General features: G+C 42.7%; 1 protein-coding gene across 2 annotated transcripts in view; it reads left to right on the top strand.

The window, feature by feature from the left end:
• FRMPD4 (FERM and PDZ domain containing 4) overlaps window positions 1-21,044 on the top strand; it is a 1,388,782-nt gene that overhangs the window by 1,269,613 nt on the left and 98,125 nt on the right. For both annotated transcript variants that reach the window (XM_078657870.1, XM_078657873.1), the window contains exon 9: window positions 11,593-11,712. In XM_078657870.1, the coding sequence (XP_078513996.1) occupies window positions 11,593-11,712 (120 nt within the window). The remainder of the gene's footprint in view (window positions 1-11,592; window positions 11,713-21,044) is intronic.

Genomic DNA, 21,044 nt, shown 5'->3' with positions numbered 1-21,044 from the left:
CTTTTAGTAATGAGCCTTAAAGAGCTATATATATCCTTGTATAAGAAAACTTGCACATTTTAATATGAAGGTTGTGTATAGTTTATCATCTAAAAGTGTTTACATGAGTGAAAACGTTCAGTCTTTCAGCCATGAGTGCATATTTATCAGTAAAATAAATGTGAAAATATACTAATTTCAGATTAATTTTTTTACAAACCTCGAAATATATATTGGTAAATGCACATACAATTATTAATTTATACTAAGGAATTATCTTTTAAAAAAACCTTTGAAATTCACTGAAAAAACATAAGTTTCAGGCAGGTTATAGTTAGGATTTATCATTTAAAAAAACCTTAGAAATGTATTGAAAAAAACCATAGGTTTCAGGGGTGTTATATGTATGGACATTTCACTCATACAAACCATTGAAATTCCTCCGTTATAGTTAGTTGTACTAACTGTAACTCTCGTGCCCGCAATCCACTGGTGATGATGTCACATATTACATCATTCATGACATGGTCAGTGACATCACTGATGACATCTCAAATGACATCACTGATGACATCATCCACGTGACAATCAGATACACCTCATCATACACTAGTATAATCTTTCATCACTCACTGTAAAATACATAGTACCATATTTCAATCCATTGACACAGCAATACAAGTATCTAAAAATCCACTCAGTGATTCCTAGATCTACACACACATCTAATCAATTACCTATAGATTCACTCATACATGTTGTCAATGATCAATAGGACACTATCAAATATACTTATACACTTATATTGACATTACACACCAGCACACATCCTATTCAGTTATGCAGTCATCCTACTCTTGCAAACAATGTATTCTATTAACATTTACTCAGCTACACACTTATACAAATAGCACTTCATTTATTCATATAGCTAGTAACTCATACTTAGTGTTTTATGAAATCACTATTACAAGTATACAATTATCTATACAGTCACTCATGCAATCAATGAGTTTTATGTACACTTATTTATATATAACAACTGTCACATGCACTGTCTTTTATTTTTTCTACTTTGTTGGACATGAACCATTGAGAAATGTTTTTGCTCATCACCACACCCATAAAGATATTCACTCACCCAAACAACTATTATAACACGGAATCTTAACCTCATATACATACTGATTTAACTATTCACATATCTTTGGGCAGTCATAGATCCCCCACCGAACCACACACATAATCACTCTCCATTACAAATAATCAGTTAACTAATCAATAACTAATATAGACTTTCAGGTATCTAGTAACCAACTGGTGCAGCAGTTTACACAACAACTGACCAAGTAATAAAGATATTAATACAGTTTAGTCACTATCCAATATATTTAGTGAGACACTATAAATTACTCAAGTAAACAATCAATTACACAGCTACTAAATCCCCTATCCAGATATTTATATATCCACTGATTCTTCAATACAGATTGGTGTATATATAATACATATTTAAATACCAAACCAAACCACATTCACTAGATAATGTCATCAGTGATGTCATCAGTGATGTCATTTGAGATGTCATCAGTGATGTCACTGACCATGTCATGAATGATGTAATATGTGACATCATCACCAGTAGATTGCGGGCGCGAGAGTTACAATTAGTACAACTAACTATAACGGAGGAATTTCAATTGTTTTGTATGAGTGAAATGTCCAGCTAAATTTAACACCCCTGAAACCTATATACATATATATATATATATAACTTGCATGCACAGTAGTTATTGCATGGAAATCTTCCAAAAACTGAAAGATTTGAGATATCTCATTTGTAGGAAACTGGATTGCTTAGACTTTGCAAGAAAGAGGCTGCAGTCTTTTGAGATGTGACTGAGCTGCAAACCAGTGAAGCAATCTAGCGTGTCACCGTAAACTGTAACTTAAGGCTTTCCTCTTTGTAGCTTGGTATTTGTAGCAAAGTCTTCCTCAGAGGAAAATGTTTGTGAACATCCCAAAAAATATAGTTCCGAAATAGAATACAAAGCCTTGCACACCACTGGGCCCATGTACAACTGCATAAACTTCTACAAACCTATCAGGCACCTCCCTCTTGCACACATACCCGGATACACAGAACCAGATCCGGTGGTCGTGTCTTCTTCTACCTTGTTCTTAAAGCCTGGAATGGCCTGTGCTTCTAATCAGAGATACCTCCTCAGTTCTTGAATTCCACAAGAAACTAAAGTCCTGGCTTTAACCTAGCCCCGGCCCTGGTTCGGCCAATGTAACTCCGGCATCTGTGCCAGGATACCCTCCCCGGTAATGTAACATAATTTAACATAACACTCCATACCATAACATCACATAAAATAACGTAATGTAACATGACATTACAGAACAAAGCAGCTCCCAAACCAACATAGTTAAAATTAAAAGGCTTTAAAGATTACAATAATAGACAAATTAAGCTAACCTGAAGTGGGTACTTGGAGATGTTAGAAACGTCTGAATCTACAGAATTCCTCAGTTCTTGAATTCCACAAGAAACTAAAGACCTGGCCAGGATATCCTCCCAGGTGAGTTACGTTCTATGCAAACACACATGACATGACATAACATAACTAGGACTCCCGGTTTCATGTTATTTATTTTTTTGACATTTCCATCAGTATTTATCAGTATTTATTTTTTGCTCATATTATCGGCATTTATCCATGTTTATTTTGTGCCTCGTGTAAAAAATTTAGCTGCGATGGGACTATTCCTACATTTATTTAAGCCGCAAATGTTCACTTATGTTTGATGTTCAATAAGTGTAAGCTGTTTACAGTACAATGCAGTCATCTGAAATCATTTGCATTGCAGAACAGCTTAAATAGCTGTACTGCTGCAATGATTTTAGCTTCAAAAGGAAATAGTTTTTCTTCTTTTAATCCCCCTACCTGTCATTCTGCACAGCTATTGACGTAGCACGCATGATTGACACTCGCCAGAATTGTCCAAAAGATAACATATTTTCCCATATTTAAGAATAAATATAGGCAGTTAAAATTAAAATGTTTTATTGATTACGATAGACAAATGAAGCTAATATAAAGTTGATACCAGGAGATATTTAAAAGTAATTTGATTGTTTTTTTCAATTTAAAGCCGTTTCTGATGCAAGAATTTAAGTACATCAGTGCTCTTTTTGTGATTTTCAAAATGGACACTAGGGGTACTAGTGCCCATAGCTGAATTACTGACAGCTTCTAACATTATGCTGGAATGGGAAAAGGCAGACAGCTTCTAACATTATGCTGGAATGCTTCCTTTTGTATTACTTTGTTGTGTAAAGCAGATACTTTAGCCTTAGAACATTTGCATTTCCTATTCATGCTTCAGTGCCTTTCTTTACACTCTTTAGGCATTGTTGGATTGATTTTTTCAACTTAATCTATTTAGTCATTATGATCAAATTCTAAATGTTAAAATAAACATTTCACATTAAAAATAAAGTTAATATAGAAGAGCTATGCTACATTTTACTTCTAAACAAGCAGCCACAAGTTCAGTTACCTTATAGACAACAGGGTCATGATTTGAATGGTGCAGCAGCGCCAGACCCAAAAGTTGTCAGAACTCCTCTAAACACATAATATTGCTATATTTAACTACTATCACAATTGCAGTTACCTTGCAATTAAAGGTGACTTGATGTGCATGGTGCAGCAGGTGCAGTGCCAAAAGTTGTCATCACTCCACTAAACACCAAATATTGCTATATTTTTCTACTAAACAGGCAGTCACAAGTGCATTTATCTTGCAGGCAACAGGGTCATGATTTGAATGGTGCAGCAGGTGCAGAAGCACCAGCCCCAAAAGTTGTCAGAACACATCTAAATATGTAGGGGCTCATTACAATGTTGGGGGGAGTTCCAGCTTCACAATTTGGATTTCCATCTTGTTATGGTAGCCTGTGCGGAACGGCCCACAGCAATAGCTTCCATGGCAAATGGATTTTTGGAAACATCCCTACACCGTGTGGCAGACACCTCACGGTGCCTTCCACACAGTGCAGGGAAGTTTAGGGGGGCACAATAGGTGCCCCGCAGGCCCCATAGTGGAGGGCCAGGGGGAAGGGGGCCCTGCTAGGGGCCCCCATAGTCATTTTACGACAGCATTTCTATGTTGGATAGGCCGACATAAAAAGACTGTCAGAAAATGATATCATAATCTCGACGGCAGAGCAGAGGCTGACTCCGCCATAATTAAGGGATCATGAGCATTTGCGATGCTTTGACGGGCTCAAGCAGCCTGTCAGAACACAGCGGATGGCCCCTCAGCCCGATGCCCCAGCCCACCGCATCGTAAGGCGGCGTGTGGACTGCAATGTCGGATGTTGGGTGTACCGCAACTGACAGTCAGTCGGTTGCAGTCTTTCCGACATCATAGTCAACCCCATAATATTGCTATATTTGACACGGGGCCAAAATCTCTGGGGACCCCATTAAACCCAGATTATTGCTAAAATGTAAAACTAAACCGGCAGTCACAAGTGCAGTTAACTTGCAGAAAACAGGGACATGATACAATGGTGCAGCAAGTGCAGTAACACCAGGACCAAAAGCTCTAGGCACCCCACTAAACACCTAAAATTGCTATATTTTACTACTAATCAGACAGTCAGAAGTGCAGTTACCTTGCAGAAAACAGGGTCATTATTTGAATGGTGCAGCAAGTGCAGTGGCACTGGTTCCAAAAGTTGTCAGAACTTCTCTAAACACCTAATATTGCTATATTTTACTACTAAACAGGAAGTCACAAGTGCAGTTATCTTGCAAGCGACAGGGTCATTATTTGAATGGTGCAGCAGGTGCATGGCACCGAGCCCAAAAGTTATCAGAACTCCTCTAAAAACATTATATTGTTATATTTGACTACTTAACAGGCCGACACAATTGAGTTATCTTTCACTTAAAAGGGGCTTGATTTGAATGGTGTAGCGGGTGCAGTGACACCGGGACCAAAAGCTCTTGGGATCCCACTAGATGCAGACTATTGCAGTAGCAGCAGGACCAAAAGCTCTAGGCACCCCAATGAACACCTAATATTCCTATATTTTACTACTAAACGGGCAGTCACAAGTGCAGTTACCTTACAGACAACAGGGTAATGATTTGAATGATGCAACTGGTGCAGTGGCACCAGGCCCAAAAGTTGTCAGAACTCTAATATTGCTATATTTTATTCCTATACAAGCAGACACAATTGCAGCTATCTTTCAGTTAAAAGGGGCTTGATTTGAATGGTGCAGAAGGTGCAGTGGCACCTGGGCCAAAAGCTCTAGGAACCCCACTAAACACAGAATATTGCTACATTTTACTACTAAACAGGCAGTCACAAGTGCAGTTACCTTGCAGGCACAAGGGTCATAATGCCAATGGTGCAACAGGTGCAGTGACACCGGGGCCCAAAGCTCTTGAAACCACTCTAAAGTTCTTAACACCAAATATTGCTATATTTATCTACTAAGCAGGCAGTTAGAAGTGCAGTTACTTTACAGGCAATAAGGTAATGATTTGAATGGTGCATGAGGTGCAGTGGCACCAAGGCCAAAAGTTGTTATAATTCCTCTAAACACCAAATATTGCTATATTTTACTACTAAACAGGCAGTCACAAATGTAGATATTTTGCAGGCACTAGGGACATGATTTGAATGGTGCAGCAGGTGCAGTGGCACCGGGCGCAACAGATGTCAGAACTACTCTAAACACATAATATTGCTATTATATCGATTACTTTTATTAATTCCCTTGTTCATTTCATTTTTTAAATGTTGCTATTAATTACCCTCACTATACCACTAGTAACGTCACAGCATGTTGCCTTTTTGTACATAAACTAGTCACATCACTTTAACAGACTTTCTGTAGCATATATTTTAAAACTACTCAACAAGCTACAACTTACTTCAAAAAACTGCTTTTTATTCATGGCAGACAATACCTAATGCTTTTAGCAATGCTTGTTTGGGAAGAGTCTTTCTGCACAAAAACATAGTGTTGCTTCCAGCAAAAGTAATCTTTGTAGGGAGAGGTTTTCTGTGCAAAAATGCAGTGTCTCTCGCTTGCAGTAAATGTTCATTTTTCTAAAAGATGCTGGTGAATGAAAAGGTCCAGATCTTCAGAACTTGGACCAGTAGTTCAGATGCTCCATCTGTCACCAACCTCCAAGGACAAGGGCATAGGTATCAGTGCAAGAACAGCCTTGTCTCCTCTTCTAGTAAGGACAAGAGTCAAAAGTCAAGACCCCACTAGCCTTGCTACTTTTCCTAACGGATGAAGCAATCCCCTCTGTCCCTTTGGACCTCCCACATTTACTTAGTAACAATGGAAGAAGTTTCACAGCAGGCAATCTCATTCTGGATAATCATGGACCACAGGGCACCTATTTAAGAGGAGGTGGGAATTACACTCTTCATAATTTCCCCAGGGATTCTGTAATTCCTCAACAGAGGGCTTCATGTTTTTCTCTGTTTCAGCAACAACCTGGCTTCAAGGGAGTTGGAGAAGCAAATTATAATGCTAATACAGTAGAGGAGGATGGATTTCCCTAAAGCTATCATTGTGAAATTCTCAATCTGTGTCCTTCTATCTTTCTTAACATGTCCAGTAAGAAATGATAGAATCAGTCCCATTAGGCTATCTTACAGTGTTTCCAGAACAGAGACAGAGAGCCTTATCCAGGATTCACTCCCTGGACTCCATAAACCAACAACATATATGCTCATGCCATACTTGGCAGACCCTCACCCTATCGAAGAAATCCCACTTCTTCTAGCCATCCCTGCTGTGGATGAAATTGCCTGAATGTTGATGAAGCGCTTTACCCTGTGAAAATTAGTCCATTAAAGCGCTCTTCAGATGAATAGAGATTCACAACAGAGTCTGGTATCCAAATAATGTCAAGCACATTAGGCTCCACAAGGAACACAGAGAATAGTCAAGTTTCAAACTATAAGGATTTATTAAGGTATTATCAAGAGATCAAGTTCAAATCCTCAATTAGTTGTAAATCCATAATCAATGCATTAATGCATTTGGCAGTTATGCAGTTCAAATTCATCGAACCAAATAAGCAAGAGGCAAATTAATGTGAAATCATCTCACAAAGAGTCAAGCAGAGAATCTGACAAAGTATCTGAATCTGGTCTAAGGTGCCTTAGCAAAAATCACACACGCACATTTAGATAAACTAAGCTCATGATCTTCCCAACCTCCCACACAATGAAACTACTTTAAGCATCCTTCAAATTTACAGTTATCTGCAACATAATTGGATACATTGGGCATCCTGTATGCTGCAGGTGATCTTGTTAAAATTAATGAAACATTCTACAGTTACCTAGTAAGGAAAACATTTCACATTAGAACAGGTTATACATTTGGAGTCAGCTTCTTCAAAAAATAAAGGAAAACACCCATTAAATGAAAGAAAAGAAGATTGCAACTAGATGGTAGCCATTTTAAAATGCAGGCCTAAATCAACTACAGTAATCTAAACGTGAATAATACACTATACCTTTCAGTGAACACATTTTAATGTCGATATAAATGGAATCCCTTTCCTTCAAAGTTATTTACACGTTTGATTCCCGTTCACATCTGACTGTTCTCAAAAAACGAAGAATATTTCTTTGTGTGGGCCAGTTTTGACAGGCGACAATCTTGTTTCAGGAGGTTCCAAAACCCGTATGCAGACACCAGCTATCACTACTTTGTCTACATTTTTGATTAGTTACGTTTGCTGATGACTGATTGCTGGCAGCCTAGGCATGGATGAGCTTGGTAAGGCTATTGCCCTATACATTCACAATTGTGCAGATCATTCACACCTGCTTCCAGCTTCTTGGACAGGAAGCTAGTGTGACAATCTAATTAAAATTCACTGCAGGATGCCCAGCCAGCAGTTGGCAAATTGGTTTTAAGGCTCATTTGAGAACGACAGAAAAGTAGCACTATGTGTAATAAAAGTCAATATTTTATGGATTTCACTTTCCTTAATGGTATTTTCCTTAATGGTTTACAGACAAGTTATTTTCCTCTTGGTTTTGACAGCAGAGAGAACTTTAAGTAAGTTGGTGTATTCTAGGAAATACAGAAAAATGCTGCTAGGCTTAGTTGATGACAATGCGAAGCTTGGTTGGGGATCCAATCAATGCACTCTCTGGATGTTCAGTGTAGGTAGATCTTTTAAATCTAATACTCTGGTCAGGAAGAAACTGATAAACATCAGCAGGTCACTGCCTTCCGTTCCCTCAGGAAGTCCGTAAATGGGAGATTGTTTCTCCGATTGTGATTTTCAAGGTTTTCTACTCGCTTTTGAAGAGTGGAGACTTGCGCTTGCAAGTTTTCAACTTTAAGTGAGGTTGTCGCAAAAGTGGAAACAAGGTGTTCTACTGTAGTGAGGTGTTCATGCATTCTTGACCATTTATCATAAAGAGTTTGCAACCTAGTATTAGTTTCCTTTATGTAAGGGCACAAAGTCTGAATTTCCTCCAAGAGAAGCTCCATAGAAATAGTGGATGGAGATGTGATTTTAGGTGGAGACGGCGGGTCTTTTTTAAGTCTCTTACCTTGAGGCTTGTTGGCACTTAGATGAGAGGAAGAAGCGCATGTCTGTTTCATGACAAGAGGTGTGCAGGGTCCTTTCTGCAATGAAGACACACCCCACTTCTCTATTGGCAGATTTGGCTTGGGGAAAATATTAGTGATTTCCTTTGTAGACTGACAAAGAAGAAACTTGGAGGAGAGAAGAGAACTTTTGACTCTGCCCACAAATGACTCAAGAACCAATCCACAGCTGGGAAAGAAATAGGAAGAAAACATTAGCTAAATACATAGAGACATGTGTAAATGTACTTATGAGGCCACCGAATATGAGCATGCAGAACTTATCATTCCGTATAAAATCCTCAAGGTTGGCCTTGTTCTGTATTCTGTGGGACAATTAGGAGGTAAAATGGTGGCAAAGCTTAATCAGCCCCTGGCACATTAAAAGTTACAATTCCAGCACAAGAGTAATAAGTAAGGCTGTATGGTCATAGGTGAAGAGCAAGCTCAAATGATTACACCAGCTCCCAGCTGACGAAGCAAAGGAGAAAAATATTTAAAACGAAGTTGAAGAGTGGAATAAAACCGCACAAAGTGTTCCATCTGTGCTCAACATCCTATTGTGAGGAATTTGCAGGCTCATCAGCAGGACAAACTGTGTTGCCATGAAAACCTCTCCCTGGTGCTGTGAAGCCTCACTCGAGAGTAGCCATCCTTGCCAGGTACCAAGTCACGCCTATGCCTGAATGCGGTTTTAAGCTGCCAATTCGACTTGGCAGAATAATCTCATTGCCAAGCCTTAAACTTCCTTTTACTGCATATATGTCATCCCTAAGGTAGTCCCTAGGTAGCCCATAGGGCAGGGTGTATTGTATTTAAAAGGTTGGAAATGTATTTTTATGTTGTACATGTCCTAGAAGTAAAAAACACTTAAATTCGTTTTTCAGAATTATGAGACCGGCTTGTCTTATAGAATAACATTAGGTTGCCTTATTACATTTGATAAGTGCTTACTTTTGATTAGGGACAGATAAGCATTTCATGTTTGCTATCTGTGAGACTGTTATAAAAAAAATCCTCTTGAATGGCAAAGTCTGTTCCTAAAATGCAATTTTGAAAGAGGTACTTTTAGAAAGCTGGCATTTTCCCCTAAACATTTAGCGCCTGCAGCCTCCACTGGGTCACATGGCTGGGTGTAATTGAACGTTAGACTTTGTGAATTCCTCCCAGCTAGTCACACAATAGAGGGATTGGCTGTGCTTGAATGGGCCACCTGCTGGCAGGATGGGGAGAGGAGCTGGGCACAGCCCCACTTACAACTGAATAGGTTGTGTTCAGCATTCACACAAAGAGCTTCTCACCTTCACATTGTCTCCGCAGCCAGCTTGGGGCCAGGGCAGTGAAGGTTGGAAATTCCAAGCTCTTCAAAGAGAAACCTTTAGAATCTTCTCCCAACTTCTAAGACGGAACCAGCTATAAAAATGGGGCTCTCAGACCCACCCTTCAGTTCAAATTTTGGGCCTATGGAAAGACTCCCAGAGGACTTCCTGCTGCAATGGCCTGCTGTGTACTTCACAAGATTGTTTTGATGCACCTAGAAGGAGTCCCTTGCTGTCTTGATCCTGCCTTGAACACTCAGATGCCAGCCCTGCTTCTTCACCTGAACCAAGGACTACCAGAGTGACTCCAATGTCTATTCTGCAGGCCTCCTGTTCAGTGCCACAGGGACATAACAGGCTCCAACAATCTTGAACCAGCACCTGGACCCAGCTGCAGTAAGGTCTTGGCCTCCTATGTGATACCCTCCAGATCCTGGAACTTTGGTGTGGCCTCAGTTGAGCTCTCCTGACGTTTTAGGGCTCTTTGCAAACTCGAACGGGTCAGTTGGTGCCAACCGCTATGTTAAAGCATCAACCATTCACGGTGTCTGCCAACTTGAAGCTCCAGTCCTTACTATCAACAATTCCCAACATGATCTTTGTGCTACAGGGACAACCACCTGTGATGCCCAGCCTGCTCTTTGTGCTAATTTGAAGCTCCTCAGTGAAGCTCTCCCTGTTCCTTGGGGCCCCTTAAACTGCAAATTCAACTCTGTGCTGGCCTGTGAAAGTAACTCTTTCAGCAGGACTAACCTGGTCCCTATTCCCTGTCCATGCTCCATCGCAGTTGGCCTGAACTTGTGACTCTCACCTCATGACCAGATAGCAACGAGTGGTGCTTTGTGCTTTTTGGCACTATTTTCACATTAATGTATAACTCCTGTTCTGCTGATTGAATTTCTTTATTTTGGTGTGAAATGATATACTAAATCTTACTCTTTTTTCTAAGTTGGTGAGGGATTTTTCTTATGTTGTGTTTTTTCCACTTTATTACTGTTTATGTGCAGCAGAAATACTTTACACATTGCTTCTATGTGAAGCATAACTGTTTTTTTGTGCAAAGCTACCCAGGGCTAAGCACAGGTTAATTTAGTGAATTTTTGTGGTTCACCCTGCCAGGGATTGTAGCTGTTGATTGACTAGGGCTCACACTCCAATCAACCAACAACCCAATTATGTTATGTCATGTCATGATATGTTGGAGCCAGGTCTTCTTGCCCTTTCCAAAGGTGTGGCATGATGGTTGGCGATATTTTGTTGTTGTTTTTGTTTATATTGCATGCAGTCCTTGGGCGTCAGGAAGGCCCCTGCTGCCCTTGTGGTGTAGGTGGTTGGGGACAACCTTTGTGAACCGGATTCAGCTTCAGGACTATGCATAACTGTAAAAAATAGGAGTCCCTGGTGCCTTTCAACACATTCTGCTTGGGGGTTGGTGCATCAAATCACGTAACATCACTGGCATACACTGCAAAACATGATTACTTCTGAGCGCCAAGGCATTGAGTCGGAATACAAAGTAACATGGCAATGGTTTCAGTGGGTGAATTTGGCTTCCGCAAGGTATGGTTCAGGTATGACAGTGGGTAAATATACCACTACTCATGTGTTACCATTGCTTGTCCTGTTTAGGTGACGCAGAGACCGGGAGCCCATAAGATGAGATGCCTTTTCCGAATTAGCTTTGTACCGAAGGACCCAGTTGAGCTGTTGAGAAGAGACCCGGTAGCATTTGAATATCTGTATGTGCAGGTAAGTGGCAGTGCTCCCAGTACTTAAAACAGACTGAATGAATGAGTTAGTGAGTGTGGCCTTGTATGAAGTGCACATTTTGGAATGAGCTGCCTTTGTTGCTCATCAATTTCTTTTTGGGTACCCTTTCACAAAACCCTTTGTGCACATAAGTTCCACTATCATTCTTTATAAGTCTAAACTCACCTTTGTACTTCACAAAACATGAATTTACACTTGTAAAGGGCTTCATGTGTGCATGATATTAAACCAGCATGTTATGATATTATGTTGGAGTAAATCTTTCAGACCAGGAGTTGAGTTTCCAAGGTTGGAAGGCAATGTAGTGTTGGTGAACGCACATCATTTTTGAGTTTGTGGATATTCAAAAACGTGTTTTTTACTGCTCAATTCCCCTCATAGGCAAGGTCGTTGATTTACTTCTTGCAAGAGCAGGACTACATCTCTATCCAGGTTAGGAATGTGGAGGGAACCTATCCAAAATTGGTCAAGGTGTGGGGGGAGGGAATGTATTCTTATTTTAATAAAAAGCCTGTGCAGATATATTTTCGCTAAACATTTTACACCTGTCAAAATAATATAAACCATGTACATTAACGCATATATAAATGTTTAAACTTGGGAGAATTCCTTGGAAATTGTGACTGTAGCAGCTTATCAGTATTACTCTCATCATTCCATCGATTTTTGAGAATTCCCCAAAATGTGTTAATCTTCTCCAAATGCAGACTTAAATCTAATTGAGTAGATGTACACATTTTCCTGAGATCCATTAAATGGATGCCAATAGGGGGATTTAGATTTGTTTCAAAGATATTGGTTCTGAAGTCTTTACTGCATCCAAGGCTGGGACCTTCAACGCCATGTTGTGCTATGAATGATTTTTTTGTAAAGCCTTAGTGCTCCCCAGACTGGGCGATTTGTGCTAAAGACAGCAGTAGCTCCTCCATTATGGCGAAGGAGCGTCACCCCTCTCAAAAATGTCAGGAAAGGAAAAATAAAACAACACTCATTTTATTTTTCCTTTCCTGACGAGTTTTGGGGGTGGGGCCTGGTAATGACACGCACTGAGGGGACCGGTAGTGCACTTCCATCACTACGCATGATGGTTGGCCGGTCGGCTTTGGAAAAAGCTGTGTTCCACATGCTCACTTGAGCATGTGTCCCTCTCAGTATCTCAGTAGTGCCTGGTTGCCAGACTTTTGCTTTAGCAAGAACGAGAGGAAGCCTGACACTGAGGACAACACCCGACATGGGCTTAAAGCCCTTTTAAAAAAAAATTTAATGAATAAAAAACTTGTGTGGTTGGTAATTGCTCTTGACAATTCCCATCCACATAACTTAGAAAACATGGTGGGTGGCATCCTGGCGCCCTCTAATTTATTTATTTATTTATTTTTGACATTTGTAAAGCGCACTGTTACCGTACGGTGTCCTGGCGCTGTCTAGATAGCTCCTGTAACTAGGCCTCCAGTTTAGTTTACAAACAGCCAAGTTTTTAGACTTCTGCGAAAGGTCATCAAATCGGGAGACAATCGTAGTGCCACCGGGAGGGCATTCCAGGCAACAGCAGCCCCTCGGCTGAAGCTTCTACCCCCCCAACACACTTTCCTAGTGGAAAAGCATAAACCTCATAGGAATAAAGCTCTGACAGGTGCGAGACGAAACCTTAACAAATGTGAATCTGACTGAAATGCAGTGCCTAATTTGAGCCGGTGTTTGTCGGTGGGGCTCACCTGCAGTCATTTTTGGGCCCCACTGGCACTCATTTTCCTTATCAGATATTCCCCGAGAGCATGAAATGGGAAAATACACAAACGGGAAAGAAGAAGGAAGATAAGATGGAAAAACTGATAATAAGGGAGTAACCCCAGCAATGCATACTAGGGGAGAGGGCCTTCCCACACACCTCTCTAAGGTGGGAATCTGTGACCCGGCCTGGTTAGTGGAACCTTTCAAACACCCCTCCTATTCAGACTCAGGACATCTTTCGGGACTTCTCTGGAAGAGAGAGACTGATCACCAACTTAGTTTCTGTCCACAACAATGCAATCTCACAAGGTCCCCGGTTGCTTTGTGATACCCATCAAAACAAAAGAATGAGGGAGGAGGGTGTTTACTATGGCAGTCAGAAACTGCAGGGAGAAGGTATTTATTCCCTCAAGCCCCAGATGCCCCAGAGTTTTAGGACATGTAGCCTCCACAAGCCAGCATTATCACTGTTGTTGTGTGGACATTAGGACCCTGAAGAGAGAGTCTTCCAGAGGTCCATAGCCAGGACACTGGACAACACTTCCTGCCCAGGGGACTGAGCAGGAAGGGGAATGCAGTAGGAGCACGGCATTCCGGAGCAGAAGAGAGTGGGGCCAGCATGGGTGGAGACAAGCTCCCCCAGGAGAGGAGGAACAATGACCAAGAGGGTTCCAGTAATAAAGAATTGACCAGCAGGACACCAGTGTCAGTGTGCTCATTTACCTGCATCTGGACATGACACCCACTAGGCGAGCCTCTCCCTTTTTGGTGTAAATGTGACAAACCTTTCAACAAAACTAAGATTGTCAGCCACAAGCTGTTAGTCAACCCTTAACCTTGAATGAGGTAGAAGTAGCCACGCGTAAGTATGAATGTGGTTACAATATGGTGCCTTTGTGCTCTTTTGATAAAAGCTCAGACATTGTGAAGCCCACTACATGAGAAAATTGAGGGCTGGCTCAAGGTCAAGGAGGCACCTCTTCCACTGCCATTCAAGGACGTTCCTACTACAAGCCAGCAATACAGTGGCGAGTAAGTGCCAGGGGAGTTCATTTTCATTCAAGTGCAAGGCAAAATGATTCTACTTCTTTCTGCACCATGGAAATTCTCTCATCAGGGGCTGTTCGCTAACATCAATTGATCAATCATTGGTCTAGACTCTCAATTGTAGTCAGTCACTCATTTCAGGGAGTGCAGTGGCAATCTCAGGCTTGGTAGTGAACATGTATTCAGGCTACTAGGTAGCATTGTTCAATCAGCTCGGATGACAGGCAAGAACCTAAGTACATGAGCACAAATATAATGCTCAGACTCTTTAGAAAATCACCTTAATTTCTTCCCACTCCAGTCTTGCCTCCCCCATTACTATCTGAATGTTTGCTAAAGAGATTTCCAACCTCTTCCCTGGTGGTACTGCTGAATGCAGCGTCCTTTCGGGCTTCCGGTCCCGGAGGTGTGTGTAGTGCTTGTTAAATGCATATCGCAGGAGACCAATCAAACACCAATCTTCATGGATTTCCTGCACCCCACATATTCTTTACAAATTCTTCTATTCCGAGGATCATGGATTTTCTGGCCTGGACAGTAGATTAAGCCCATTCTCACTTTATCAGTCTTTAGTCTCTCATGACATCAGCCGGCATCCAATGTGGAATGCGGTTGAGTACCTCTTTAGTGTGGTTGATCTGCCCTGGTTCATGAGCATCACAGGGTTTGAATCTACAGCCTAAATGACATGCAGTTACTAAATTTACCTCAGATTTCCATCCTACCAGGGAAAATGTAGGGGTTTATTTAGAAGCAGTACAAAAGGGGGTGGTGATGGACGGAGCATCTGAATCAATCAAACACTCACACCGAGTCAAAAGATCTGGGTTTAACCCATCACCGTTCTTTAGCCCACTCTGCCACCCCAGTTCAGACATAGCTATATGCAATTCAGTCTGACCCTGTGCCTCATGGGAACAGTCCAGCCCGAACTGCCAAGCCATGTCTTCCCTGGACCGGAAACACGCTTCCGAGGACCGGTTTCTGGCATTCCAGCCGTCTTCAGCCCGGCTTGCTTGAATCCAGTGGCAAAGTGAGCAAAGGACTCACGTCTGAGCATACCCTGCCACACTTATGGCGGCCAAAAGCGGTACAAAAGGGGGTGGTGATGGACGGAGCATCTGAATCAATCAAACACTCACACCCAGTCAAAAGATCTGGGTTTAATCCATCACCGTTCTTTAGCCCACTCTGCCACCCCAGTTCAGACATGGCTATATGCAAATCAGTCTGACCCTGTGCCTCATGGGAACAGTCCAGCCCGAACTGCCAAGCCATGTCTTCCCTGGACCGGAAACAAGCTTCCGAGGACCGGTTTCTGGCATTCCAGCCGTCTTCAGCCCGGCTTGCTTGAATCCAGTGGCAAAGTGAGCAAGGGCCTTACGTCTGAGCATACCCTGCCACACTTATGGTGGCCAAAAGCGGTACAAAAGGGGGTGGTGATGGACGGAGCATCTGAATCAATCAAACACTCACACCCAGTCAAAAGATCTGGGTTTAATCCATCACCGTTCTTTAGCCCACTCTGCCCCCCCAGTTCAGACATGGCTATATGCTTTATTTAGAAGACCCTTGCGCCACAGTTGCATGACTTTTAATATGGGAAAAAGTGACATACTTGCGACGCAAGGGGCTTGTAAATAAACCCCAAAGTTGTTAGCAGTGGTGCCAGCAAAATGGCTGCCATAGTGCCCAGCATTCAAAGAACCTTGTGCCATAGCAAAGTGGGATTTCGATACCATATACATTTTAAAATACTTTAGACGTTGTGTTCATATTGCCACTCTATTGCATATTTATGCCAGAAGCACTCCATTCTAGTAATCTGTAATGCTGTCTATCTAGCAGTCAAATCTTAAAACTTCATTTCTGTGTTTCTCATCATCCCTTCCATCTTTTCAGCCCTCTTGTGATCGGTAGACACAGCGCTGCAAAGAAACTTCTAATCGTGAACAATTCTCTCAATGGCCAGCTAATATTTGAATTTACTTGTTTGACCAAATCTCTATTGGGTCCTCTACTCTCTACCATTACTAGTTCTACTCTTCCCAAAGTATCTGGGACCTCCCGTGCGCTGTCGGAATGTCACTTTTTGTGATGTTCTGTGGCGCAGGAGCCTGCTCCACATTTACGAGGCAGCACTAACCCACTTTTTCGGCTTAATGCTGCCTCGTAAATACCTTTAACGCAGTTTTCTGCGTTAAAGGTGCATGCAATGGGTGTTGGTGGGTGCGTTCCTAGCAACATCAATGGCATTTTGACACTGCCCCAGATTTACGAAAAACTGTAAATATGAGGCAGAGCTAAAAACGTATGCCTCCCCAGGGGAGGCGTTAGGGAGGCACAACGAGGAGAAATCTCTTTATCTCTCCTAATTTTTCCTTTTGCTTTGAGTGCTGCACTTTGCAGCACACATAGAAAAAGGACAAAGCCTCTTCTGATTGTTTTTGTGCAGGTAGGTTTCCCTTCCTGCACAAAAACAATTGTCCCCCAACACAGGCACCCTTGCACCATGGAGTAAAGGTGCTTGCGTTGGCGCTCGGCAGCCTATTGTGCGCCGGCGCAGGGGAAAAGGACAGGAATGCACCATATCTGATAGCTATGGCATACCTGCATTTTTCTGTTGCCATAGGGCAGCGCAGCAGGAAGGCCTGCTGCACTGCTCTACGGACAAAAATACATAAATGAGGCCCCTAGTACTCGCTGCCTTTGTGCCTTCATAGAGTTACCGACCTTGGAGCTGGGGAACCTGGTTCAAGGCTTTGGCGTCGGCTCCACATCCTGTGATTGTGGACAAATCACTTAATCTCCCCGTGCCTATCAAAAATGAATGTGTCGTTGTGTAACGTAACTGGTGCTCATGTAAAGCGCTTCAATGCTTTTGGGTCGCGATCACGCTGTATAAACCTGAAACAACAACATGATAGAGGTGTTTTTGTGCTCAGATCACATCTCCTTTACATGCGTGCGGTGTGTGTATAACATTCACACAAGCAGTTTGCTATGGTCAAATTACACAGTACCTAATGAGATTCAGAAGCAGGTCATTTATCAGGGGAGTGGCTAACATAAGTGCCAAGGTTTCAGATTGCCATGTGTGACATTTTCATAATTTCAGTGAAATTATGAGTGACATTTCAACGACTATGAGTGACACTTTCTGGCGAGCAAAATCATGCAATGAAGGTGAGGGAAACTTATAAATATGAGAAATTACAGCAATTTGAGCAACAAGAAACTCCAAGAAGTTCTTGAAACTGCTGCAGAGCACCAGAAATGGAAGGGCACTAACACTAGTGCTCCCTCCTTTTTCCCTGACAAAGGTAACAACACTACTAAAGTCAGTGGCAGGCTGGCTGCCTGACCAACACTTTGCAGAGATGCATAACCTTGAGAAAGTTTGGAACTTCATTAGGCACACCTAATTAAAATGATGTATTGGCTCTTTAGCTACACAGCTATCTATCAAAGAGACCAGGGTAGCCTAGGTTAAAATCCAGGTGGATATTCCCACGGTGGATTTTGTAATTTCATTTATTTTGCTCTGTATTCATGACAGAGTATTGCTGGACAACTAAAAGAATATTCGGTGGGTCTTCTGTCTGCGTTCCAAGTTTTCAGTGATTATAGAATTTGGTTGATAATGATTTAAAATCAGGGGGCATCATGGCCATGGCCATGGCAGCGACCAAGATGGTCGACTGTCTGTAAACTTTGGCGGACCTGCATGCTAAATGCTTTATTCACATGCTATTGGATCCCATCTGCACTGTGGGATTAAGTTGATGCCGGTCTACCTCACTTCCTGGCTGGCCTGACAGCCCCGCTAAATCGAGGGAAGCACCACTGCTCGGCACCGCCTCGGAGGCCTCATGGCGACAGGGGCCGCAAGTGTACCTGAGGCAGAGGCTATTGAGTCTCGCCCGAGCCCGGAACTCCCCCCACACATTGCAGTGAGGCAGACGGTGCCTTTGTAGCTGTACTGGAACCCTCGGCTGCTATTCTCATCGTGCCTGCCTGCAGCTGGCTGCAGCAAACACCGCTCACCACACTATGGAGCAATTGTGTTATGCTTTTAGTCATTGGCTCCTGCAGCCAACCCTGCCGGACAGCCGGCGAGTGCACCCCACCCCCCTCTCATACCACAGAGGACTCGGTGACCTGGGGGCGAATGGCATTGCTGCCTGCGAATGCTTCTTGCAGCATCTGCCCGATACAACGCGGCTGGGCAGATCGGCCCACAGCTGAGGCCTGCCTGCAGTCTACTTTCCATTGGCTCCCTGAAGCACAGCGAAGGCAACACTGTGCCTCCCTCCTGCCATCATTGTCCACCGGAGACCCGCCCCCCCACTACTCCTACTTTTATCTCCTGATGGAAAATGAGCAAAAGTAAAACTGTGGGAATGCCTGGATCCTGTGTAAAGTGAGTACAGCTAGGCTCTAAATACATTCGGGTTTAATTTATACTAAAATGAAACTCATAACTTACGTTACAGGTAAGTCTCTGTGCGCAGGGGCCCGGTCCGGTGGCCGTGGCGGACCGGACGCCAGTAGGCCCGGCCATTAACATTCATGCCTCGCCCTCAGGCACCCTAACCTGATGCAGCGCCGCGCGGCCTTGATGCTGGCCAGTCAGTGGCCGGAACAACGACGCAGGCGGCACAACTAGTCCGACCCCGGCCCCACTGCTTCTTCTCCAACCTCACTTTCAGTTCCAGAACGGACGTCATATCCAACCCCCCATGGCGCCACAGAGCTACCGGTCTGTGAACGCAACGAGTCTCTGCTGAGGGCAGGTTCCGCCTGGGTCTGGACAGATTTGTAACATTGTAGCACCAAGGCACTGAGATCTTTTCTTTAACTCTTACTTGTCTGAGCCTGGCAAGAAAACTCTGCGCTGCCTGCGGCCCGGATTGGCTGCACAGTACACAGCCAGAGGTTGTATGCCAGTACAACGCATGCTTTTACCCCGCATGCCATTACAACGCGGGGATTACAACGCAAGTCGTTACAACGACTTGCGTTGGGGGGTGCTGGATTGTGGAATAGTTTAATTTTCTATTCCAACTCCAGTCCCCGTGGATAGTAGGGAAGGTGTTGGATAGAAAATTTAACCTTTTCCTATCCAACAGCGCCCTCCAGCGAAAGTCGTTGTAATCCCCGCGTTGTAATGGTAGTGCGGGGTAATCGTTGCGTCATAAAGGATGTTCCCCCAGCCAGATACCAAGGCGCCAGTTTCAGAGCTGTCGCCACTGAGTGACAGAGGTCAATGGAAATGCGTGACAATGCATTTCAGTGCGGTGATGCGAGGACACCACACTTAAATGCGTTAGCGTCATGCCAGATATGTGACACTTGGCAGGACTGAGCTAATCAGTTGTATCTCCCAATTCACTTACCCTGGGCTCCTCGAACATTCCGAGTTCCCCTACTCTGGGCTGCACAGCATCACTTCCTGCAACTTGACTTACGCTCTGCTGTCGCAGAACGAGAGCCACCAGGCCCTGCATGCGCAAGGCCTATTGGCACACACACACCACCTTCTGGAAATACAGAAATTGTGTGGAATCTGCTGGTGTCCAGCCTCTCTGATGACTGCAGCAGCACACCTGTCTGTTGCCATGTCTGCTCCCAGTGATATCACCCAGCCAGCAGTGTGGGTACTCCAGCGACCCCTCATCTATGACACTTTATCTCTGGGCGTCTGTTCTAACGCCGAGCCCCCGAACGTACATAGACGTTTACTCTGAATTTTCACATGGTGACCCCCTGGCAGGACTTACCAGAATCATATAGATGTCGAAAGCTCAGCATCAGGTTTCTTCAAAAGCATCCCACGGTTTATTTGGTACAGCTTCAAGTTGCTCAACGAAATGGAAAAATCAAAGGGCCAAATGTATTCAGGGGCATATTTACTAGGGTTTCACGTAAAGCAACTCATCAAGGGACCATGCTGCATTGAGTGATACAGAGAGAGCAGAAATGCACCATATCTGCTAAGGACCAAGCACATCTGCTCCCTCCTTGCGCTGGCAAACTGTGTGCTGCCTAGAGCCAACAGAGGCACCCTTGCACCTTGCTGCAAGGGTGCCTTTGTTGGTATGCAGACAAAATATCGAAATTTAAATATCGATATACACTAATATCGATGCTTAAATATCGAAGGGACATAATATAGAAGGTAAGTAATATCAATAGATTTTAATATCGATATTAGTAATATCGATGTTTTAAATATCGATGTTAGTAATATCGATGTTAATAATTTCGATCTTACTAATATCGATTTTTACATTATTTTTTTGTATATTATTATGTGTTTATTATGTTTTTAATTTATTTTTATGTAATTTAATTAATTTTTGTATTTTAGTACTGTAGCGGGTTGTGGGTTAATAGGGGAATAGGGTGGGAAGTAATTTAATTATACTAAATTAATTATTAATTAGTAGGAATTATAAATTAATTTTAATTAATTGGTAATTAATTTTAATTAATTGGTAATTAAATTATATTAATTGATTAATTGATAA

This window comes from Lissotriton helveticus, chromosome 8, assembly GCF_964261635.1.
Source record: "Lissotriton helveticus chromosome 8, aLisHel1.1, whole genome shotgun sequence".
Lineage (NCBI taxonomy): Eukaryota > Metazoa > Chordata > Amphibia > Caudata > Salamandridae > Lissotriton > Lissotriton helveticus.
The sequence above is the reverse complement of the archived record's forward strand: the minus strand, read 5'-3'. Positions and strand labels throughout refer to the sequence as shown.